This window comes from Schistocerca piceifrons, chromosome 1, assembly GCF_021461385.2.
Source record: "Schistocerca piceifrons isolate TAMUIC-IGC-003096 chromosome 1, iqSchPice1.1, whole genome shotgun sequence".
Classification (NCBI taxonomy): Eukaryota; Metazoa; Arthropoda; class Insecta; order Orthoptera; family Acrididae; genus Schistocerca; species Schistocerca piceifrons.
This window is the reverse complement of record NC_060138.1, coordinates 1202084151-1202110092: the sequence shown is the minus strand read 5'-3', so window position 1 is coordinate 1202110092 and position 25942 is coordinate 1202084151. Positions and strand designations below refer to the sequence as shown.

General features: G+C 39.0%; 1 protein-coding gene across 1 annotated transcript in view; it reads right to left on the bottom strand.

Moving 5' to 3' along the window:
• Nucleotides 1–25942, bottom strand: part of LOC124779320 (lysosomal alpha-mannosidase-like) — a 270837-nt gene that overhangs the window by 171232 nt on the left and 73663 nt on the right. The window contains exon 4 of the mRNA XM_047253703.1: nucleotides 12528–12713. Coding sequence (XP_047109659.1) covers nucleotides 12528–12713 — 186 coding nt within the window. The remainder of the gene's footprint in view (nucleotides 1–12527; nucleotides 12714–25942) is intronic.

Here is a 25942-nt window from a genome sequence, read left to right as displayed (position 1 = left end):
CCATTTTTGACTGTTTTATTGGCCTTCTGTACTCAATTGTGATAGATGTTTTACCCTGACAATTTTCAAACTTTAATGTTAAGTGTTGCATGTCATGGTCAGATAGCCCATTTACTACTGGTTTTGTAATGTGGCTTAGTTGCCTAGAATTGTCTATAAATATATTACCAATGCCAGTCTTAGAACATTTGTATACCCTAGTTGGGAAATTTGCAGTAGAAATTAAATTGAATGACGATGTAACTGATGTCAGTAACTGTTCACTGACAATGTCTTTCAGGACATCTATATTAAAATCACCAGCAACCACTAGTTCTTTGTTTTTTAATTTTTGATGACATAATAAATCTTCAAGACCGTTTATAAACAGGTTGAAATTTCCTGAAGGTGATGGCTACTATTATAAAGTACCTATTATGAAATTCTATCTTTGTTGCACATACTTCTAAGTGCTGCTCTAAGCAAAATTTATTAATGTCAATATTCTTAAATTTAAAACTGTTTTTAACAAATGTGGCTACTCCTCCTTTCTCCATCTTTTGTCTACAGAAGTAGGAGGCTAACTTAAATTCTGTAAGGTTTAACATATCTATACCAGTGGTCACATGATGTTCAGAGAGGCAGATTATATCAACTGTGTTCGATGACTCTAATTCATCAATGCACATAAGTAGTTCATTAATTTTACTTCTGAGCCCTCGAATATTTTGATGCACTAAAGACAGTTGGCATTTCACATTTACCAAGGTGAAATTGGGTGGAAATAAAATTTCTGTTGATTGCTGTAAATTTTTAACCAACAGCTGTGTTTGCTGATCCAATGTGCCAGGATTATGCTGTTTGAGTTCTTTATCAAACTGAAGGTTTGTTTCAATCTTTACTTCTCTCAGAACTTGACTTCCTTCTGTCCTACCTATCCTAAAAAAGGTGCTTCTCCAACACCTATGACCACTGGTGATCATGACATGCAACACCTAAGATTAAATTTTGAAAATTGTCAGGGTAAAACATCTATCAGAACTGAGTACAGAAGGCCAATAAAACAGTCAAAAACTGAGAAATTTAGGAGATTGCTCAAAGAAATTAATTGGATTGATGTTTACAGCATCCAAGACATAAATGGAAAACACAAACATTCATTAATAAAGTTAGCTCCTGATTTGAAAATTGTTTTCCCCTGAAGGTAACTCAAATTAAGCAGAAGTCTAATAAGAAACCATGGATCACACAAAGGATAAAGGTATCATATAAGACAAAAAGGAAACTCTATCTGATATTGAGGGACATCTTTGAGCATTATGGCTCATTCAAAATTTACTGCAAAATATTGAATAAGTTTATCCAGAAATCTAAACACCTGCATTATGAGAAGAAGATAAATAAATTTTTGGTGACCAACTCTCCTGTTCCATCCATGAATTTCTCAACAAGTACAGTAGACCATTTTAATGAAAATTTATTATACTTTAATTTTTGACAATACTTGGTTGTAACAGCCAAGTAACTACCTACTGTGTGAATGATGGATGTGTGGAAAGCAGATGTAAGTTTCAAGTCTGTAAACAGTGGAAGTTTAATTTTAAATCTTGTACATAATTTGACTGTTCTTAACTGAGGATCATTGAAATGAATAATTTACTTTAATTTTTGACAATACTTGTTTGTAATAGCCAAGTAACTAGCTACTATAGGAATGATGGATTTAATGAAAGCAGATGTAAGTATTAAACCTGTAAATATTAGAAGTTTAATTTTACTTCATGTACATAATTTTACTGTTTATTGACTGAGGATCATTAAAATTAATGAAACTCAAGTTTTCTATTTACATTTTTGTAATGTGTTTATCTGACATGTTCCACACCCAGGAGGATTCCCTCTTTTATGGGCCTATGGAATGAATGAATAATTAATCTAATCTAAAATCTAATCTAAAGATGAACTGCTTCATGGCAAAAAAGTCAGTGTGTGGTGTGTCATGTCAGCAAGTCAGATTGTGGGTCCCAAATTTTTTGAAACAAGAATAAACACTGCTGTGTATATGTGAATCCTTGAGGAATTTTACACAGAGTGTTTCCTCCATGAATGTACATATGGTATCTTTCAACAAGATGGTGCAAACTGTCACACTTCACATGAGCCAATCTCATGAATTCATAAAAGAAGAAAGGATTGTTAGCAAAGGATTGTGGCTGCCACATTTGCCAGAACTAACCACTTGTGACTGTTATCTGTAGGACAGGGTAAAGGGAAAAGTATATGCGAAAATACCAATAATGTTATAAGACTTGAAGAACAATATTTGTAATGAAATTTTGAGAAATGGTGTAGCAGAGTTGTGCAAAGTGTACATTCAAATATTAGAGCATGTGCAAAAGTGCACTGAAGCAGGAGGAGGTCAATGTAAAAGACAAGATCAGTTCAGTAAATGTAGAACTTTGCGTCAGATTATTTGTTATTTCTTTATTAAATAGTTATTACATAAAAAAGACATTATGTAACAGTTTGTAGATGGCAGTATATCCTGATTTAATCACTTTTATGTTTTAAGTACATCTGACTCAAAGTGGTATGCCATTGTTGTTGGCTCATTGTACAGTGTAATGCAGCCTGCAGCTTCAGAACAGTTGAAAATTTCCACTCCTAAACGAAACTGAATTCTTTTTTTTTTTTTTTTTTTTTTTTTTTTTTTTTTTTTTTTTTTTTTTTTTTTTAAAAAAAAGAAAAAAAAGAGCGGATTCATTAAGAAAACATTATGCTGTATTTAACTAAAGAGGAAAGCAATTGATGTATCATTACAGGCATTACTTCATAGAATCAGAGTTTTTACTACCCAATATATAATAATATTTCATAAATTTAAATAAAAGCATTAACTTCAATTCTGTGTAATATTCAAATAATCTACTAGCTAACTAAGAAATAAATAATATCACACATAGTGTATTAGATTTTCTCAAGTAACCACAGCAAGACATAATGATTCCTTCACGCAATAGATTCTACATGTTTCCCAAAACCCATAAGCCCCAATAATCTTGGATGCTCCAGTGTAGTCAGTTACTTGAAGACTCTCTACTCTTGTCAACCAACATCTCAAACCAATGGCCTGTAGCCTAGTCTCTCATTATTAGAGACACACACCACTTCCTTCACTGACTCTCAGCCATCATCCCCCATTATCACGTGAACCCCTACTGATCACAGTGGATGACACCTCTCAATACACCAGTATCCCCTATTTCCATGGACTTGGTGCTATCAAACATTAACTCTCCCATTGTCTTTCTAACTCCAAACTCACCGCCTCTTTCCTTATACACTTATCTAATTACATCCTCAGGAATAACTACTTTACCTTTCAAGGAGAGATACAGACAAATCAGTGGAGTAGCCATAGCCAATGCTGGCAACCTCTTATGCCAATTTTTGTAATGAACCATCTAGAGGACACCTTCCTAACATCCCTAACCCCATGTCTACTTTAGGTTCATTGATACCTTCATGATCAGGACCCAGGACCAAGATGCCCTGTCCTCAGTTCTCTGCAACATCAACAGCTCCTCTCTCATTTGGTTGAGCTGGGCCTCCTCAGCCCAATGTGCCATATTCCTGGGCCTTACCCTCCATGCCCCTGTCCACTCCAACCATACTTCTGTGCATATGAAGGCCACTAACTATCATCTGTTCCTGTATTTTGACAGCTGTCATCCCTTCAACACCAAAAAATCATTCTCTTATAGTCTGACAACCCATGGAGAGCATATCTGCAGTAATGAAAACTCCCTTGCTGAGTGCATTAAAGTCCCCCAAAAGCCTTCACAGAGAGGCACTGTAGTCCATAGTGTGCAGACAGATTTTCCCCACATATTGTCACATGCCCCTAATTCACCCACCACTCTAATAACCAACTACAGAGGAGCACCCCTTTTCACAAAATACCATCCTTGAGTGGTATAACTGAACCATATCCTTCTCCAGAGCTTCACCTATATAATATTGTGCCTGAAAATGAGGAACATTCTATCCATAATCCTTCATACCTTTCCTAAATCAACATTTTACCACCCACCCAAGGTATACAATATTCACTCCCAACCCTTTGCCACATGGGTCATATCACAGTAGAAGACCAACACCGACTCAAAGGAAGGCCTCGGCGCTTGTTGGTGACGTCACGTCAGCTAGGCACGGCGAATGCCAGGTCAGTTGCAGGCAGAAACGCCTGAGCATACTTATCACTATAAATCTCTTATTTTTGGACAAAATTTTTGGTATTGTTTTGGATTCTGCAGTTTTATTTAGATGAAAGATTTTCTTACTATCGTAAAGTTACGAATGAAGATCATAGTTCTGTATTACTGAATCCTGTCGAAACAAATGTAGATCATTATAAGAGATGCTTTGCCCCATTGCAAGCTTCAGAAATTTTACATTCAAATAACTATATTTACTTGATCCATTTTGTTATCGAAACTTACCCCAACCCCCTTACAATGAACTCGTTTCTTTTATTTATTTATTTATTTATTTTCGTTTGACATCGTCACTGGAAATGTGAACTAATTTACATGTGTAAATGTCCAATTGTTGCCAGTCATTAGATTACAGTTGTTTTCAATGAAAGGAATTCTAAACAGGAAACAAAATAGCTTCATATATCTAAAATACTGCCGAGCTTAAACTTTTTTAAACATGCACATTAGAAAAGATAAATATTCCCCTTTTGCAACTAAAAGGAGAAACTTTATAAGATAAAATATTTTATTTGCTAAAACAAGTATCTCTCTTTTGCCTCTTCTTCTGTCCCCCACCCCATCCCTCAACGCATACAATCGTAAGATATTTCATTAACATTCAGTGCTCCTCACCGCATAGTCAACCAAGATACCTAAAGAAGAGCACCAGTATGTTCGCAGTTTCTTGTAAAAGCAACCCAGTACAAACGTAACTTCCTCAGATTTACAAATAAGGTAAAGAAGCACGAATTCTGTTGCTGCTGGACCATGAAGTTGTTTTTGTGTGTCAATCCTTAAAACAGGTGGAAATATAAGTTCAGGAGTACACTATTTGTTAAGAAGTGTAACGAACTGCACCCTTAGTTGATGGCAGAAATCTCACAGAACAATGTGTGTTGGTCAACTACCGCCAATATTTTAACATTTTCGTGTGTCAGAGAAGGAGACACCACCATTATGAGTATGCCTGCAACAGACCTGGCGCTGGCCGTGCCTCGCTGACGTGACGTCACCGACAAGCGCCGAGGCCTTCCTTTGAGTCGGTGTTGAGAAGACCCACTTGCAAGACCTGCGTTATTCACCTTTCCAGTACATTCTTCTCCAGCCCTATAACAGGCTTATCTTATCCCATCAAAAGCGGGTTCATCTGTGAAAGTTGTCATATCATATACTAGCTCTGCTGTAATTTCTATACAGCATTTTACACAGACATAACCAACAACCAGCTGCCAACCTGAATGATTGGTAACTGTCAAACAATGTCCAAGAGGAGAGTAGATCACCAAATGGCAGAACACACTGCTGAGCACTATACGCACAATATCAATAAATGCTATGCAATCCATGCCGTCAGGATACTTTCCATAGATTTTTTAAACTGTGTAGATGAGAGTTGCCCTTGCAACACATCTTTTATTCTTGTAACTGATGTGACTCACCAATCTTTCAAAGTGCCACTGCGCAGTTACGCGCGTTCTTTACATGCGGTGCTGTCTGTCAGCCGTGCAGCAGCAGCGCCACCTAAGCAGCCAGCTAGTCAGTAGCCGCTAGACTTGGACTCGGTTATGATTTGACGTTAAAGTGTACACACATCTTACTCTGTTTACTTGATCTGTGACTTTCATGTATTGCATCTTCCTTGAAATATATTTGTTCAACTTGAAGTTATTACAATTGGCGACGAGGGTGGGATTTTTGTTTTCCATCGTTGGCCCACATGTTTCCATGGCTACTTTAGAGCAACTATTGCAAGGTTTCATAGAACAGCAACCGCTTCTCACAAATGCGATTCGTGATTTCGTTGCGGCATCAAATGCGGGGCATCTCTTGACTTTGTCTCTACCTACTTTTCCTCCTTACGAGACGGCGGAAGACTGGTCTGATTACGAAAAAGTCTTCGTCAGCACTTTTTGGCATTTCATGTCATGGATGAACAAACACGTAAGTCTCTGTTCCTTTCCTGGATTTCACCTCAAATGTATCGGTTGTTGTTGCAATTGGCTCCTTTGAAAGATCCTGCGTCTTTGTCCTTTGCTGAAATGTGCTCACTTCTGTCCAGCTAATTTCAAAAGCAAATGCATGTGGTAGCCTCTCGTGTTGACTTTTACCGTTGTCAAAAACATCTGAATCAATCCTATCGCGCTTGGGCTGCTGAACTTCATGGCCTCAGTCGAAAATGTCAGTTTGTTACTGATGTTCACAAAGAATCTTATGCCGATTCCATGGTATGGGATGCTGTTATCTGGTCGGCACCCGACAAAGAAGTTCGGCAATGTTCCCTTCAGTTGGCAAATCCGACTCTAGATGAGGTTCTCTCCATTGCGCAGTCTTTTGAAATTTCTCGCGCCGCTGGGGCGCAAATAGAGGTGTGGGGTGATGTTGGGGAAATACAACCTCTGTGCACTGTTGACGACACGTGCGGCGCGTCCCCACCAGCCAACGTGGCCACAGTGCGCTCCCACGCGCAGCCTCGGCCTAACCGTAAACAACCCACTAAGAAACTGCAGCAAAATCCCCGGCAACTTCCTTCATGTCCGCTGTGTTTTACGAAACATTCACGCGAGGATTGTCCCCAACGTTGGGCTGTGTGTCACAATTCCAAAAAGAAAGGTCATGTGTCTTCCGTTTGCAAATCCGACCACATACATGATGTTCATGAACATGATGCTGATTCTGATTCTGTGTTGTCTGTCAATTGCACTTCTTCCCTTTCAGGGAAGTTATTCTTCACTGTCCAAATACTTGGTCGAGATGTTCGCATGCAGGTGGATACTGGTCCTGCTGCCACTATCATCAGTTCTCAGATGTATCTTCAGTTCGGTTCTCCTATCCTGTCACCTGTCACTAGGCTATTCCGGACTTACAATAAACAGAAGATTTCTCTCTTGGGACAATTTGATGCTGAAGTATCTTACAAATCGGTCATTCACACTGTTCCCATATTTGTGGTCGACCATAGTAATGCGGAGAATCTTTTTGGTTTTGATGCCTTTCGTGTTTTTGGGTTCTTCGTAGATGACTCTGTCAATATCGTCTCTGATGCTATTCCTTATGCTCAATTGGATTCCTTGTCGACGACATTTTCGGCCCTTTTTTCTCCTGGGTTAGGCCATGCAAATGACTTCGAAACTCGTATCACGCTCAAACCCACAGCTCGCCCTAAGGTTTCTCAGGCTCGGCCCATTCCTGTGGTCCTTTGTGATCAGGTCAAATGGGAGCTGGATCATCTCACTGCTTCAGGGGTCTTGCTTCCTGTCACTTCAAGTGAGTGGTCCTCTCCTGTCATTGTTGTTGCTAAGCCAAATGGTGATATTCGTCTCTGTGGCTATTTCAAAGCCACTGTAAATGCTAAATGCCTTATCGACACTTACCCTATGCCTCGACCTGAAGAATTGTTCACTAAACTTGCTGGAGGCCAGTATTTTTCTAAACTTGACCTGTCAGAAGCTTATCATCAACTTCCTCTCGACACTGCTTCCCGGCAGTTTCTGGTCCTTAACATGCCTTTCAGCCTCTATCAATACCAATTATTGCCATTTGGGGTTGCCAACGCCCCTGCTCTCTTTCAGCGATTCTTGGAACAATTATTGCTCACTGTCCCTGGGTGTATAAATTACCAGGACAACATTGTTATCACTGGCTCCACCACTGACGAACATCTTCAAAATCTCTGCACACTTTTTCATGTCTTACGGGTTGCCGGTCTTAAGTGTAATCTTCAGAAATCAAAATTTTTTCAGGCACCTATCACGTACTTGGAGTTTCAACTCTCTCAGGATGGTATTCGTCCGCTTCACCAAACTGTCGTTGTGATCCATGCCCTTCCTCGCCCTACATCTGTTAAGGAACTGCAGGTCTTCTTGGGGAAAATAGCATACTATTACAAGTTTTTACCGTCTGCTGCTTCGGTCGCTCAGCCGTTGCGTTGCCTGTTGCATAAAAATGTGCCTTTTCACTGGTCTGCGTCATGCGATGCGGCTTTCCAGAAATTGAAGGCTATGCTGAAACAGGCCCCGTGCCTGGCTACTTATCGACCTTGCCAACATCTTGTTCTTATCCATGGTCGCCTCTCAATATGGGGTTGGTGCAGTCCTTGCGCACCATTTTTCTGACGGTTCTTAACAACCCATTGCTTATACCTCCAAAACACTCACGGATGCCCAGCAAAAGTATTCTCAAATTGAAAAAGAAGCTCTGGCCATTATTTATGCTCTTCATAAGTTTGGTGTTTTTCTCTATGGATCCAATTTTCATCTTGTTACGGATCACAAACCACTTGTTTCCTTGTTTCATCCATCAACGTCACTTCCCGACAAGGTTGCACACCGCCTACAGCGTTGGGCTCTTTACTTGTCTCGTTTCAATTATGAGATTCATTTCCGGCTGACGGCTCAACATGCGAATGCTGATGCACTGTCTCACCTTCCCATGGGTCCTCATCTGGCATTTGATAGGGACGAACTTTTGTGTTTCCACCTGGATGTTGCTGAGCAGCGGGTTGTGGATGGGTTGCCCATCACCGGGGACCGGCTGGCGGTTGCTGCAAGTTCTGACCCTACCCTCTCCCAGGTTTTACACTATATTCAGAAGGGTTGGCCAGATCGTTCATCTGCTAAGACTTATGATCCGTTGCGGAACTACTACGCTTTGTGTTACCGCCTCATGACTAGGCGTGGTGTTACCCTCCTTTCCACCGAAAATGCTTCGCTGCGTGTTGTGGTATCTGTGTCTTTGCGTGCTTTGGTCTTGCGCCTCCTTCACCAAGGGCACTGTGGTGTCTCTCACACAAAATCTCTGGCGCGCTGTCATGTGTACTGGCCCGGCATCGACTCTGAAATCACACACATGGGCGCTGCCTGCGGCCCTTGTGCGTCACGTCACAGGCCGCTGCCCCGAAGTCATCTTTGTCACCGTGGTCTTCGCCTAAGATGCCCTGGAAGCGTATTCATGCTGACATTGTGGGATCTTTTTTAGGTACTTATTGGCTTCTCGTTATTGACAGCTACTCTAACTTTCCTTTCATTGTCCGTTGCACGTTGCCTACCACCGCGGCAACCACCAATGCTCTAGCTCACGTTTTCTCTTGGGAAGGCCTTCCCTCTACTCTTGTTACTGAAAATGGTCCGCAATTTGCCACTTCCGATATTGCAGATTTTTGTGCCCGTCACTGCGTCATGCATGTCACGGCCCCTCTGTTCCATCCACAGTCAAACGGTGAGGCTGAACAACTGGTCCGCACATTTAAGGCTCAGATGAGGAAACTCCTAACTTCTTCTGCTGCTGATGCACTTCTCCAATTTCTGGCTTCTTACCGTTTCACCCCCATGGGTGACCACAGCCAGGCTGAGCTCTTACATGGCCGACAGCCCCACACGCTCCTTGATCTTCTGCGGCTTTCCACCTTACGGCCGCGGGTGCCTTCGCTTGGCCGGTTCACCGCCGACAACCTTGTATGGGTACGGGGATATGGCAGGTGGCCAAATGGAGTCCTGGCCGCATCTTACGACACTGTGGCCAATGCCTGTATGAAATCCAGACAGACACTGGTGTTACAGTGCGTCATTCGGACCAGCTTTGGCCTCGTGTGCCGGCAACACCTGTTCCGGATGCCGCTACACCACCTTTTGCTCCACCTGATGCTCGGGATACTGGAATCTCTCATTACTCACAACGCAGTCCTCTCACCATCATATTGGTGCCAGCACAAGAACTGACGCCACCAGGAGATATGCCCATGCAGGAACCAGATGACCATCATCTGTCGGAGCAACTCTACTCGCCTCCTTCTCCTACAGATGCAGACGCATCGCCCATGTCTCCTGTTATAACAACCGGACTTGCCGCAACGAGCAGATTGGTGCACGGGGCCCCAGCAGATCTCGACCCGTTAACATCGGGGACACTTCCGTCTGTACGGGAAGCCTCCTCCTCGAGACTTTATGGCCAGTCAAACAACACCTATGGATGTTAGCAGTCTACAGGCCACCTCCATCAAGACCTGTGCAAAAAATTCAAAAGGGGGAAAAGTGTTGTGAATCGCTGATCTTTCAAAGTGCCGCCGCGCAGTTACGCGCGTCCTCTACATGCAGCACTGTCTGCCAGCCGTGCAGCAGCAGCGCCACCTAAGCAGCCAGCCAGCCCGCGGCCACTAGACTTGGACTCAGTTACGATTTGACTGTTAAAGTGTACACACGTCTTACTCTGTTTACTTGATCTGTCTTCCTTGAAATATATTTGTTCAACTTGAAGTTATTACAGTAACCCTCCTGGTATCAATACCCACTAGCCCCCTCCCCACACCCACCCCTACCCAGCCCCAGGACAATTACTTTAGTCATCCACATCCCCTTCCCCACAGTCAGCCCTTCTGCTATACTCTCAAATCCTTCCAATCATCTTCTCTATATCTTTGTTATCATGCACTGCATGAACTCATCGTGCTGGTGCCCAAGTGTTGTATTCCTATCCTGTACACCTGATTCCTCTCTCTAAGCCAAATGCACCGTCTCTAAACCGTCTCTCCTGCTACTTAGCTCCTCACCCATTCCACCCAATGCAATCCCTTACCTGAGCCAACCTGTGGAACTTCAGTCCCAACATTGTGTTGCTGTATAGGTGTGTGTGTGTGTGTGTGTGTGTGTGTGTGTGTGTGTGTGTGTGTGTGTGTGTGTGTGTACTCTAGCTCAAAGAAGGATTCATCTAAAACCTAGTGAATGTTTCAATCTTCTTCATGTGCCTGACAATGACTCACCATCTTTTTAATAATGTGGACAAAAAAAATTTGAAGGTTAAAATATGTACAGTTATTGTTTATCTAGAAACATTAAGAAATTGTGTAACAAAAGCATAAAAAAACTATCCATTTATGTATAACTATGTACATAAGGACATCAGAAAGTAGCTACATCTCATCCCACACTAATACCATCTTGCAACAAGAGTGATGAATTATCAGAAGAGAGTACATGTTCCAGGTTTCCTGCAGACACGTTTATGCTTTGGTGTTGACAACAGATGCATCACAGTGTGGGAGTGAATTGGTGGGACAACTGAAAATGTGCTCCAAAGTTGAAATACACAGGATAGTTCCAATCTAGTGGACAAAATGTCTAAATTACACACAGATTCACTGCAAAATCTGATGGTATATGGACTAAATGCAATGCTACATCCAGCCATGATGAAATGGTGGCAACAATGTGACAAAGGCGACACAGGGGTGGGTGATGCTGATTGGGAAGCCTAGATCTAGCTAGCACCAAGCAATTTCTAAGTCACACAATAGTTTTCTAATGGCTCTGTGAACTGAACAATTGGTAGAATGTTCCAACCATTGTTTACAGAGACTTGGTGACTATGATGAAAGATTGTGTCATATATCTGTGTCTCTCTGAAGTGTAGTGGAACATTGAATAAAAGTTACTTGGCATGCCACAATAATGTGTAGCCTACTTGCTAAAGCCCACTTTTATAACTGTAAGGAAAAAAAATAAAAAAAATTAAAAAATAAAATCATATAACATCTTCGTATTCAGGGAAATGCTAAACACTTGTAACACATCTGATGAAGTTTGTAAACTGTCACTGTGTTCAGTTCAAACGCTGTGAACTTGAGGAAAGTGCATAACTACAGCTTATGTGATAAACTTAAAACCCACTAAATATTTATATATCATTCGTTTCATGTGAGCAATGAACTGAGCTAAACATCAGAACTACAACTGATGACTGAATACTGCCTCTGAAACATACTGTAAATAAAAACTTAAAATTTACTGACCGATTATGTTATGTTTTTATTTTAATTTATTTCTGAACGTCTTTTTTGCTATTGGTTTATTTTCAAGGAGGATAAAGATATTTTGTTCCTATCTTTTATGATTCCTTCTATCAATAGTTTCAAACACACATTTTATAAAATTCTGTTTGTATTCTGTGTGACAGCTTGTGAAATGTCTTATATTCCAGGGATTTTAAATTAGTCCAATTCTTGTATTATTGTAGTTATATTCACATCTGTCACACTTGTCTATCAGGCAGAAACATAGAGTTACATTTTACTTGGGTAAACACAAGAAATTGTTTCCCTGAAAGGAGATAAAAGGGAAAACAACATACAGTACATCAATTATTTAATTCGTAATTGATTATGAAGTCTCTAGGAAAATGTTTAACTTTTATGCTGGAAACAGGAAAATAATGTCTGGTACTAATCATAAAAAAGGAAATGTAAAACTTTATTAAAAAACATCATATTGTCAAAATAATAATAACAATAACAAAATTTACCTCAGTCCCCATGTGAATTGGTCTATTGTTGACTGATAGTGCGTAGCTGCTTCATCATTCATGCTCCAGGCACCACCAACAATTTCCAGCTGGCCAGAGTTGATAAGGTCTATCACTTGTTGTCGCTTAGATTCATTATGATCCAGCCACCATTTCCACAAGAAGGCAGTCTCAACATATATAAACCTGAGAAATTATAATAACAAATAGTTAATCAATGTGAGTATTATTATTCTGGTGAATTAATTAACTTAACACGCAGCCTACATTCACCAAAATATGAATGCTGGTTGCCACATTTTCAGTTAGCAGAGCTGTCAAGATCTAACCACATGAGAGCATTAGGAAAACAATAAAATTGTTTGATAAATAAAAATACACTTGAACATCTACAGCCAAATTAGGCTCTTTATTAGCATTTTTTTCTGTGTGTATACAGTTGTAGCTCTACAGCTGAGAGTGGAAACATGAAAATCTCTCTATATAATTTTTACGTGACTCATTTTGTTTACATGCCTGCCTGCGGTATGTGTTTGTGTATTTTAATCATGTAAAATTTCTTGCTTACCAACATTCAGAGTTTTTATTATTTAAATTTAGGACCACATCCATATTCCAGATGCCACCTGAATAACACTTATTGTACCACCTTCATTATACATCCTGTGTACTCCATTTTTAGAAGATATACAGGAAAGAAAACTGTTATTATGCCTCGGAATAAGATCAGAAGTCTCTTCTTTGAGTAATGTGACTATTTTGTAGTAGTGCCACAAGCTGTGGTGCATGCTGTGTGGTGCAGTGGTCAGTTTTGCTGGCTGACATGCTGTGAGTCTCCATTTCAAACCTGACCAAGAGCAATTACTTGTTATTTAGCATCTATCATTTCTGGAAGTTCTTGAAATACCTTATGTTTGTATATTTTGGAATATTCAGTGTCTGCACAAACACCAGCATTCTGCAATATTCAATGACTGTTTGTTGGTTGATTTGGGGGAGGGAACCAAACAGCAAGGTCATCAGTCCCATTGGATTGGGGAAGAGGGAGAAGGAAGTTGGCCATGCCCTTTCAAAGGAACCATCCTGGCATTTGTCCAAAGCGATTTATGGAAATCACAGAAAATTTAAATCAGGATGGCAGGACGCTGATTTGAACTGTTGTCCTCCCAAATACAAGTCCAGTGTGCTAACCACTATGTTTAGATTAGATTAGATTAGTTTTTTGTTCCATAGATCCGTGCTGAGGAGATCCTCGTGGATGTGGAACATGTCATTTTAACAATACGAATATTATGAATATATACAATACATCATTTGTTTCTATTAAAAAATCGCCAATGGAGTAGAAGGAGTTGGCCACTAGTAAGTCTTTCAGGCTCCTTTTTAACTGATCTTTATTTGTAACTAAACTTTTTATGTTTGCTGGCAAATTATTGAAGATGAGTGTTGCTGAGTAGTGGACCCCTTTTTGAACTAAAGTAAGTGCCTTTAAGTCCTTGTGCAGATCATTTTTGTTCTTGGTATTGTATGTATGAACTGAGCTGTTTGTTGGAAAAAGATATATATTATTTAGGACAAATTTCATTAAGGAGTAAATATACTGAGAGGCAGTAGTTAGTATACCCGGTTCTTTGAAGAGGTTTCTACAGGACGTCCGTGAATTTACTCCACAAATAATACGTATTACACGCTTTTGGACTCTGAAAACTTTTGTTTGACTTGAAGAGTTACCCCAAAATATTATACCATATGACATTATGGAATGAAAGTAGGCAAAATATGCAAGCTTTTTCATTTTTATGTCGCCTATGTCTGCTAACACTTGAATTGCAAATACAAATTTGTTAATGCGTTTCTGCAGTTCTGTGGTGTGCTCCTCCCAACTGAATTTATTATCAAGTTGTAATCCCAGGAATTTAAGACTGTCAACCTCTTCTATGTGCTCTTCTTCATTCTTTATGCATATGCTGGGTGGAAACCTCTTACAGGTTCTGAACTGCATATAGTGAGTCTTTTCGAAGTTTAATGTCAGTGAGTTGGCTTTAAACCATTTATTAATAACCATGAAAATACCATTAGCAGATTTTTCTAGAACTACACTCGACATACTATTTATTGCAATACTTGTGTCATCTGCAAACAAAATGAACTCTGCTTCTGGCAGTGTAACTGATGAGAAATCATTAATGTACACAAGAAAAAGCAATGGCCCTAAGATGGATCCTTGTGGGACACCACATGTAATTTCTTCCCATTCTGATGATGACTGATGACTTAATTCACTAGTCCCTTTCACTGACACCCTTTGTTTCCTGTTAGTGAGGTATGACTTGAACCATTTTGCAGCACTGCCCGTGACACCATAGAATTCTAATTTATTTAAAAGGATGTTGTGGTTCACACAATCAAATGCCTTTGACCAATCACTGAAAATACCTGCTGCTTGTAATTTGTTATTTAATGAATTAAGTACATTTTCACTGTAGGTGTAAATAGCCTTCTCGATATCAGAACCCTTCAGAAATCCAAACTGTATTCTTGATAATATGTTATTTGTGGTTAGATTGTTGAGAAGCTGCCTGTACATTACTTTTTCTAAAATTTTTTAGAATGCTGGCAAAAGTTAAATCGGTCTGTAGTTTTATGGTATCTCTTTATCCCCTTTCTTGAATAGAGGCTTAATATCTGAATATTTTAGCCAGTCAGGAAATGTCCCAGTTATAATTGACTGGTTACACAAGTAACTTAGAATCGTACAAAACTCACAAGAACATGCCTTAATTAACTTTGTTGATATTTCATCGTAACCACTAGAATGATTTGTTTTTAAAGATTTTATTATGGAAGTTATTTCTTTTGGTGAAGTGAGTGACATATTCATGTACCTGAAGCTATTTGTAAAGGCTAGTTTCAGATATTCAAGACCGTTATTTACTTATCCTGATAATCCCACTCTATTAGTAATGGATATAAAGTACTTGTTAAATAGATTTGCCACACTATGCCCATCAGTTACTAATGTGTCATCTACTCTTAGTGCTATTTGCTCCTGTTCCTTTTAGGTTCTACCAGTCTCCTCTTTCACTATATCCCATATTGTTTTTATTTTGTTCCCTGACATTGCTATCTTCTTCTCATAGTGCATTTGTTTAGAAGTCTGAAATACTTTTTTTAATATCTTACACTATTCCTTGTATTTAGCTAAATCATGAGCATTGGAGCTATTCTTGGTCGACAGATACATTTTCCTTTTTGTCTTACAGGAAATCTTTATTCCTTGTGTAATCCATGGTTTTATTACAGACTTCTGTTTAATTTGAGTAACTTTTAGAGGAAAACAGTTTTCAAACATGGTACTGACATTGTTCATGAATGTCTTATATTTTTCATTCATGTCATGAGCACTATAAACATCTTTGCAGTTCGTATCTTTGAGCAGTTTTCTAAAATACTCAAGTTTTGGTTGATTGACTACTCTCCTGTACTCATATTTAGCAGTCTTGATAATCTGCTTAGAATTTACATCTAAAACAAGGAGCTGCATGTCATGATCTGATAGTCCATTTATTACAGGTTTTATATGATTTTGTTCCTTTGATTTGTCTATAAAAATGTCATGAAGCAAGCTGTGACATTTTTACTTCCCCTCTTGTTTTGTCATCTGCTTCCTTTCCAGAATCAATATTTTGATGGACATAACTGGAATCATGGGTCCAAATGGACCCTTGTAAAGAATTAAACATAATCCTCATAAAAGATATAATTCATATGCAAATGCATAATGATTGTATTTAAAATAAGTTTTATTTCAAATATAAATCAATTTTTACTGAGCAAAAATTTTACATTATGTTATTTTTTAACTTTAAGTCCTATATCTCATATTTTACAAGAATTTTTAGTATCTTTCTTTGGAATGCTACATGATTACAAAAAAGGCTTAGATTAAAAAACCTAGATATGCTATGGAGTTTCTCATAACTTCCCCTTAACATAAATAGGGACTCTTTATGTCATCAATCACAAAAAAATAAATGAAAATGAAACCTGGAAGTGTCCAAATGTTATCTATAACAGCACCTGAACTAAGAATAGCACTTGGAACACAACACTTTTTTTCTGCATGTCATTTACAGATGAATTTAAAACATCTGTCACATTTTTGTGATTGTTTGCTGTCAGTTTTAGGACCACATAAATAACATCTTCCTCTTTTTTGTGAGCCACTTTGATTACAAGGTGAATTTTCTAGTCATAGGTTATTTTGTGATTCGTCAGCTGTCCCTAGAAAATTATCTATCCTACTCATCAGATCTACTGAAAATGAAGAATACTCTCTTTTTATTTCTGTGATAAAAGGCCTTACCAAATTTAGTCCATTTTCTTTTATGTAATGATTACATTTCAAACGTTTTCCACCATTTTATGCCTTCCATAATACAAGTCCATTTGCACTCGCAACATTCAATATTGCTGAAAAAATTACACATGGCCCCCATTGAGTTCTTCTAGAGACTGAATAATTGGCACATTTCTGATCTAATGTATCAACACCACCTTTTGTTCTGTTGTAAAATTCAATTACCTCAGGTTTTCCACTGTTTTCATTGATTGAATTGTCATGGTGCATTAATGAGCTCACCAATACTCTTCAGTTCTTTTTTGGGACATAAGATGCCAATGTTTTATCCATCACAAAACCAAATAATGTAGATCCTACTACCCATTGTTTATTGGCTAAAAATTCTGGTGGCATTTCCCCTTTATTTTTGTGCATCATTCCAATGTAAGACAAACCATTTTCAATCAGTTTTTCAATCAGCATAGAAGAGAACTAGTTACCAGCAGTTATATTTCTGTTTCTTCCTAATAAAGGTTCTGCAAGCCCCACTATGAGCGTTGTCTGGTCTACAGTAGCTTGTTGCCAGTGAGTAGCCAAATGGATGTTCATTCACACAGAGAATGCCACACTGATTTTCTCCAGCCAGTACTGTAGTTCACTGAATTTGTTTCTTAGGGACTGTACATTTATATGTAACAAAAGTAATTCATTTTTGCTGCAAGTTGGTACATTTCTTACAGTGGGCTTAGTTTGATTATTTACTTTAAGTGCATTTTTTGTATTATGATCTAAAGCTCTTTGTTTTGACCAAGTCTGACACATTTCAGGCTTGGTAAGGCTTATACAATTCTCTGATCTGGTTCTGAGTTTTGAGACATATGTTCCAAATCGTTGATGCAAGATAATTTGTTATTTACTATACTAAGTATTTTTTGGGCTAGTTCTGCAACAACAATCTTAAAATTCAATTAGTTAAAGCCAACTGTGAGGACCTGATGTTAGATTTTCAGCTTCAAAGATCAGAGACCAATGTAAGATGCCATGTGGATCAGTGGAAGAGGTCAAGCCACCTGCATTCCTTCCATACTGTGGAGCAGTTACGAGTGAGATAGAACATGTGCTGAAAAGACATGGCCTGTGACCAGTGTTCCAGCCTGGCCCCATGGTAAGAGATATATTACATCCCATTAAAGGCAACATACGTCTTTGAGTTCCTGGAGTGTATGGTGTTGCCTGTGAATATGGTAGCATTGGCGTAGGTCAAACTATTGCACTGTTGCGAAGCATTGTGCAGAGCATCATGACACATCAAACAAAGAGAACCTGAGAAGTTGGCCTTGTCTTTGCTTTACCTAGAAAGTGAGCATAAAATAAAATTTGAAAAATGTGAATTTTGCCCCGAGGACCATCACACATGGATTCTGTTATCAAAGAAGTGGCCAAAATTAGAATAAACAGCAATAATTTTAACAGAGATCAAGGCACAAATGCACACTTAGTAGGCCACGGATTGGTTGGGTTTTTGCATTGAGTTAGGGGTTGAACTGGAAAAATCACACTGAAGATCTGCTGAAACGTTTGAGTTCAGCTACTTATGCAATTAGGGTCATTGCAAATTTTGGCGATATACGTCTGAGTAAATTAGCTTACCACACCTATTTTCATTCTCTGCTTTCATATGGCATCACATTCTGGGGTAAATCATCAATGAGTAAAAGAGTGTTCATTGCACAAAAGCGTGTAATCAGAATAATTGCTGGAGCTCATCCAAGATCATCTTGCAGACACTTATTTAAAGAGCTAGAGATCTTCACTGTAGCCTCACAATATATATATTCACTTATGAAATTTGTTATTAACAATCCGAATGAATTCAAAAGTAATAGCAGTGTACATGGCTACAACACTAGGAGAAAGGATGATCTTCACTACTCAAGGTTAAATCTAACTTTGGCTCAGAAGGGGGTAAATTATGCTGCCACAAAAGTCTTTGGTCACTTACCTAATAGCATCAAAAGTGTGACAGATAGCCATCCTTCTACCCATTAGCTGAATTTTTGGATATAGTAAGAGGGAAATTTCCCCCCCCCCCCCCCCCCCCCCAAAAAAAAAAAAAAAATTAGGTGTCATGAAATATTTTGTGTAATGTAATATTTTGTATAGACACCTTTTATTAACCTGACACATTCCACATCATTACGAAGTGTCGTATTCATGATCTAAGGAACAAGTACTAATCTAATCTAATCTGAGTGAAAGCAAAGAGTCAGCTTGACGCTTGTAGGTACTTAGGAGTGTCAGTTTCTAACATGGTACCAGTTGCTTGCACGTTTTAAGGTCATTTGATACCATGACAGGATGGAGCTGCTAGAGCCACCCACCTGCTTTCCACACATGTGCCACTCCAGTGCATCTGGAAGATTCCAGACAGTGTCATTACATCTATATAAAGTATTGGAGGTGACTAGGAAATGCTGTTAAGATTCAGGACATGATGAAATGAAACTCCTGATCTATGCCTCCATACAGTAGAAAGTGGTCAACATCACTTCATGTGACGGCGAACGCAAAAAGGGACCAAAGGATGATCAGAATAAGTCATCGCTCCAGCATTTGCTGGGCAGGGCACCCTCTTGCCATGGAAATGAGAAACAATTTCCAAAGGTAGAAGACCCAGCTGATGGTCAACGACGTAGGATGTGAAAGGCAACAGGAAACCACCACATTAAAGAACTAGGTTATCCCAAGCATCAGCAGTAAACCATGCCAGTATCTTCTGTAAAAATTTCCAGAGATAAAATAGTCCCCCAATCAGATCTACAGATGGGGACTGCAAAATAGACAGACATGGTGAAGGAAAAGAATCCCAATTTTAACATAGAAACTTGAAATGTGAGAACACTGTTTCAGTGTAGCAAACTAGAAATCTAAAACTTGAAATGAAATGACTGGAAATTGATGTCCTAGGCATATCGGAGATGAGATGGCCCCTGCCAGTGATTTCTAGTCTGAAGAATACAGAGTCATTCACACCGGATCTGACCAGACTAGACCAGGAATGTGAGGAGTTGGAATAATTTTGATGGGTCAAGGGGTATGTGAAATATAGCTCTCAAATAATACTAGTCAAACTTGAAACCAAACCAAAGGATCTGTGATAATACAAGTGTACATGCCAACATCCAGATAAGAAGATGCAGCCATTGACAAAATATATGAAGAAATAAGTAATGCAATTGAAATGTTAAGGGAGATGAAAACCTTATTGCCATGGGGGACTGGAATGTGATTGTGGATGAAGAACAAGCAGAAGGAATTGTTGGCAAATGGAAGAAGAAATGAAAGAGGAGATTGACTAATCGAGTTCTGCTCGAGGCACCTGTTAGTTGTTGCAAACACACATTTCCAACATCACAGATGAAGAAGATACACATGGAAGGCCCCTGGAGACCAGAGGAGACAGCAGATTGATTAAATTCTAGTGAAATCATGTTTTAGGAACCAGGTAAAAGATTGCAGGAGCTATCCATCTGCAGAGATAGGCAGTGACCATAACCTCATCCTGATAAGAAGTTAACTCAGATTCAAATGTCTGAAGAAGAAGATAGTAAAACTTAGATGAGAACTAGAAAAACTGAAAACGAAGGGACTGGCAAAGCACTATGCCTACTTAACAGACAACCTAGCTAAAAGTTTTCAACATGATGGAGTCAATGAAGATTGGGATCAAATTAAATCTGGTATATACAAAGCAACAGAAATACAGGTGGAAAAACTAAACCCAAAAAAAGGGGGAATGGATTATAGCAGATGTTATTGAGCTTATAGAAAACAGGAGATTATACAAAAACACAACTGATGAACAAGGAAAAACTGAATACAGAAGACTAAGAAATTTAGTCAATAGAGAAGCTAGGAAAGCAAAAGAAAACTTTCTTGCTGAAATGTGCAGGGAAGTAGAGGAAGATATGCAAAACAGAAGAACTGATTTAGTATACAGAACAGTAAAAACATTTTTCAACAAACATAAAACAACACTCTTTGGCACAATAGAAAATAAAGAGGGGAAAATGCTGTTTGGTGGAGGCAAGGTGAAGAGATGGAAAGAATACATTGAGGAGTTGTATGCCGGAACACCTCCTTTGGAGAAAGTAATAGGAACAGAAAAATAAGTAAATGAAGATGACAAGGGAGATGACATTCTTCAAGAAGAATTTGACTAAGCTCTAAATGAACTACCAGACAACAAAGTAATGGGTATTGATGACATCCCTGGAGAACTAATAAAGAATTCTGGTGACAGCATGAAAATTATACTGCTTAAACTTATTAGGTCAATCTATAATACAGGAGAGATACTGAGAGATCTCCAGAAATGCATCATTGTTCCTATACCAAAGAAGGCAGCAGCTACAAAATGTGAACAGTATCTAACTTTAAGCCTAATATCACATGCATCAAAAGTTCTCATAAAAATATTTGAAGAGAAGTTGGAGGATACAATGAGTGAAGATCAATTTGGTTTCAGAAGGGGATTGGGAACAAGAGAAGTGATTCTGGAAGTGAGACTCCTTATTGAAAAGCAATTACAGAAAAATAAACCAACTTATATTGCCTTTGTAGACCTGTAAAAGGCATTTGATAATGTTGTCTGGCAAGAGATGTTCAAAGTGCTGAGGAAAAGTGGAATGAAGTACAAAGACATCCATGTCTCTATAAGAATGAGGTGGCAGTGATTAGGAACTGTCACCAGGGACAAGAAGCAAGTATTAGAAAATGGGTAAGACAGGGATGTGCTCTCTCTCCTCTTATATTCAACACTGACATCCAGGAAGCTATAGACCAAGTTTGAGAAACCACTGAGGTGGAGATCAAGATTAATGGATAGAAGATAGACATTCCACATTATGCAGATGATATTGCTACAGTCATGGAGACAAAAGAAGATCTAGAGGAAGTCCTCAGAACAATGGAAAAGATTCTATGCTATCAGTACGGAATGACAATAAACAAGAAAAAGACTAAAGTGATAATGTGCATTACAAAAGCTGAGAATGAGAATTGGAAGATTCAGTTCGATACAGTTCCCCACAGTCGTTTAATGAACAAAGTAAGAGCATATGGACTATCAGACCAATTGTGTGATTGGATTGAGGAGTTCCTAGATAACAGGACGCAGCATGTCATTCTCAATGGAGAGAAGTCTTCCGAAGTAAGAGCAATTTCAGGTGTGCTGCAGGGGAGTGTCATAGGACCGTTGCTATTCACAATATACATAAATGACCTTGTGGATGACATCGGAAGTTCACTGAGGCTTTTTGTGGATGATGCTGTGGTGTATTGAGAGGTTGTAACAATGGAAAATTGTACTGAAATGCAGGAGGATCTGCAGCGAATTGACGCATGGTGCAGGGAATGGCAATTGAATCTCAATGTAGACAAGTGTAATGTGCTGCGAATACACAGAAAGATAGATCCTTTATCATTTAACTACAAAATAGCAGGTCAGCAACTGGAAGCAGTTAATACCATAAATTATCTGGGAGTACGCATTAGGAGTGATTTAAAATGGAATGATCATATAATGTTGATCGTCGGTAAAGCAGATGCCAGACTGAGATTCATTGGAAGAATCCTAAGGAAATGCAATCCGAAAACAAAGGAATTAGGTTACAGTACGCTTGTTCGCCCACTGCTTGAATACTGCTCAGCAGTGTGGGATCCGTACCAGATAGGGTTGATAGAAGATATAGAGAAGATCCAACGGAGAGCAGCGCGCTTCGTTACAGGATCATCTAGTAATCGCAAAAGCGTTACTGAGATGATAGATAAACTCCAGTGGAAGACTCTGCAGGAGAGACGCTCAGTAGCTCGGTACGGGCTTTTGTCAAAGTTTCGAGAACATACCTTCACCGAAGAGTCAAGCAGTATATTTCTCCCTCCTACGTATATCTCGTGAAGAGACCATGAGGATAAAATCAGAGAGATTAGAGCCCACACAGAGGCATACTGACAATCCTTCTTTCCACGAACAATACGAGACTGGAATAGAAGGGAGAACCGATAGAGGTACTCAAGGTACCCTCCGCCACACACCGTCAGGTGGCTTGCGGAGTATGGATGTAGATGTAGATGTAGAATTGGTGGGGGCAACCAAGGATATCATAGATGCAACAGCTCATGAATGTTGTTGGATGCAACACATACGTGGAAAATGAAGGGGAAGGCAGACAAAAGAGAGGTATGGTGCTCTGTTGCAAACCAACCTCAGGGTTGAACACTAAAAGAAGAAGAAGAAGAAGAAGAAGAAGCAGAATACCATGCCAGTCCCAGCAGTCGGTGGTTTCAACTTCTGATGATGATGGGAAAGACAGCTATTGAAAGCTTGAGTGTTTAGTTCAAAAAGACTTGGCTTGTAAACTGAGAAGATTTTATTGAAGCATGCCACCATGAAAGACTCTGAGGGCACATGTCAATTTACCAGTGGTCGCACTATGTCCATGAATCGTATGAGACGAGATGGCTGTCAATTACTCATAAAAAATTAGTTGTTGCGTGGTGAACTGCAAATGCTGAAAGAAGTTTCACAACACAGAAGATGCAGATAATTTGTACGTGGCATTGCATCGATGATTAGAATGCGGTCTGTGGAATTCATTGGCTTTAAATCAATTAACTCGGTTATCACCTGCCGCTGTTTTTGATATGGCACTGTGTCACTGTTGTCTAGTGGTAACAAAAATTGATTATTTGTGCACTCAGTTTTCACAGTCAGATTCACACACTGCCCACAGTGATCCTACATTGTATTCCTGTGAGTGGCAGCAGTTATGTAGGTATAGTGCCCAGAGATGTGGTGAATGACAGCCACATTGTCACTTCTTAGTGAGCATGATCAATTTTGGAGATGAACTTACACATATGGGGTCACTAATATAGGAACTTGGACACAATGATGGAGGTAAGCTATCAATATCGATGACTCATCCAGTTCATGAGAATACTGTTTATTAAACAGAGCAATAGTACAGAGTGTCTAGTTAGTCACATTGTCCAGCTTACAGTGAAGTCATGCTGCACTGTTCCAAAGAGCTTCCACACCACTTGTGCCAAAGCTGTTCAGTTGCTCTAGGATGAATGTCCACACATAATGATTTGGATATTCTGTGTAACATTTTGCATTATGCTTGTGATATCACTAAACAATACAGTGTCTGAAAAGCCTTTTAAAGTCACTAGAAGCAAACTTTTGTAGGTTACAAACAGGAATCAACCCTGTACTAAACACTATAGCACTGCATACTTTATATTCCTCCATCCCAAATTTAGTTTTATTCCTGTGTTGTTTGTCAGTTTGACTTGGTGGCAGAGAGATGTCTTACAGAATGTGTAATATTAAGTACAGGATACTTTGCGCAATATCACTTTTATACTGTAAACTTGTATAAGCTCTTGCTGCATTACCCCAGAGACTTTTCCTGTGAGATTACAGAGAGTAGAAAAATGTAAAATATGATAATGATTTATGTGCTCTATCAATGAACTAGAAATATTACTTGATGGAAAATGCAGCAAAATTCATGTCTTTAACATTTGATCAAAATATAGAATCATAGCTACATGCATGAAAGTATGCAAGGATATGGTTATACTGGATGGGCAAGGTAATAGTATTGACAGAGATCCTGGGTACAGTACAGTGTGTGATCTGGCAAAGATTGCATCAGCATCAAAGCATACTAGTGTTGAGTTTATCTGTTCTTGGGCATCATGACCAACCTCATTTGAACTCTTCTGTCAAGAGAGTTAATTTGGAGTTGGAACAGCTGCTTATGTTGGGTGCAAGATCACACACTGATGTGGTTCCTGTTTATTCTCTGAGTAGGTGGGATTATCCTAGGCATGGCCTTCACCTTAACAGGAAAGGTAAGGGTAAACTGGCTGGGAAAATTGCAGGAAAGTTAAAGGGGGAAGGCACTGTAATGAGTGATAAAGTATCAGTGGTTGTAGGGTTCAGAAGAGACCCTTTTTTAGGGTAGGGAGGACAGAAAGAAACCAAGTCTTAAGAGAGGTTAGGATTGGGACAAACCTCCAGTTTGAGAAAGAAACCAAAAAACATAATTCTAGCTTATTACATCAGCATAAACAGCTGTTGGTTAAGAATTTTCAACAAGCAACAGAAATTTCAACTCTATCCAATTTTAACTCAGTCAATGGAGAAAGGAGGAGTTGCCACATTCATCAGAAACTGTCATAAATTTAAGAACACAGACATTCATAAATTTTCCCTAGAACAGCATATGGAAGTACGTGCAACAGAAGTAGAATTTAACAAAAAAATCCTTCATAATATTAAGTGTATATCAAGCACGTGCAGGTAACTTTAATCTGTTCATAAACCACTTTGAAACTGTACTGGCCCATTTAACAACCAAAAACAAAGAAATAGTGATTGCTGGTGACTTCAATCTAAATTTCCTTAAAGACTCTCTCAATAAGAACTTATTTGTGATAGTAACACTACCATTCAATTTAATTCCCATTGTAAAGTTCCCCACTAGGGCAGGCAATTGCTCTCAAACAGCCATTGATAATATCTCTATGGAACAGTCCAGTGAACAAAATTATATTACAAAACCAATAGTCAATGGCCTCTCAGGCCATGACACGCAGTTCCTTCTGTTAAATGTTAATGCTGAATAGGATATAAAACCTGTTAAATCTGAGCTCAAGCAGGTAATCAATAAGACAAAAATTGACTGTTTTAGGAGACTCCTCAGAGACATTCACTGGAGTGATGTTTATGGTACTCATGGCATGAATGAAAAGTATAACACTTTTGCTAATAAAGAGCTTACCTTATTTGAACACTGTTTTCCCCGAAAACTAACCAAGGTTAAGGCAAAGTCTACAAAGAAACCATGGATTACTCAAGGAATAGAGGTGTCTTTAAAACAAAAAGAAAACTGTATCTGTCAGTCCAAAACAGTTTTGATGTTGATGCTATAGCACATAACAAGAAATACTGCAAAATATTGAAGACTGTAATACGGACATCAAAGCAAATATATTA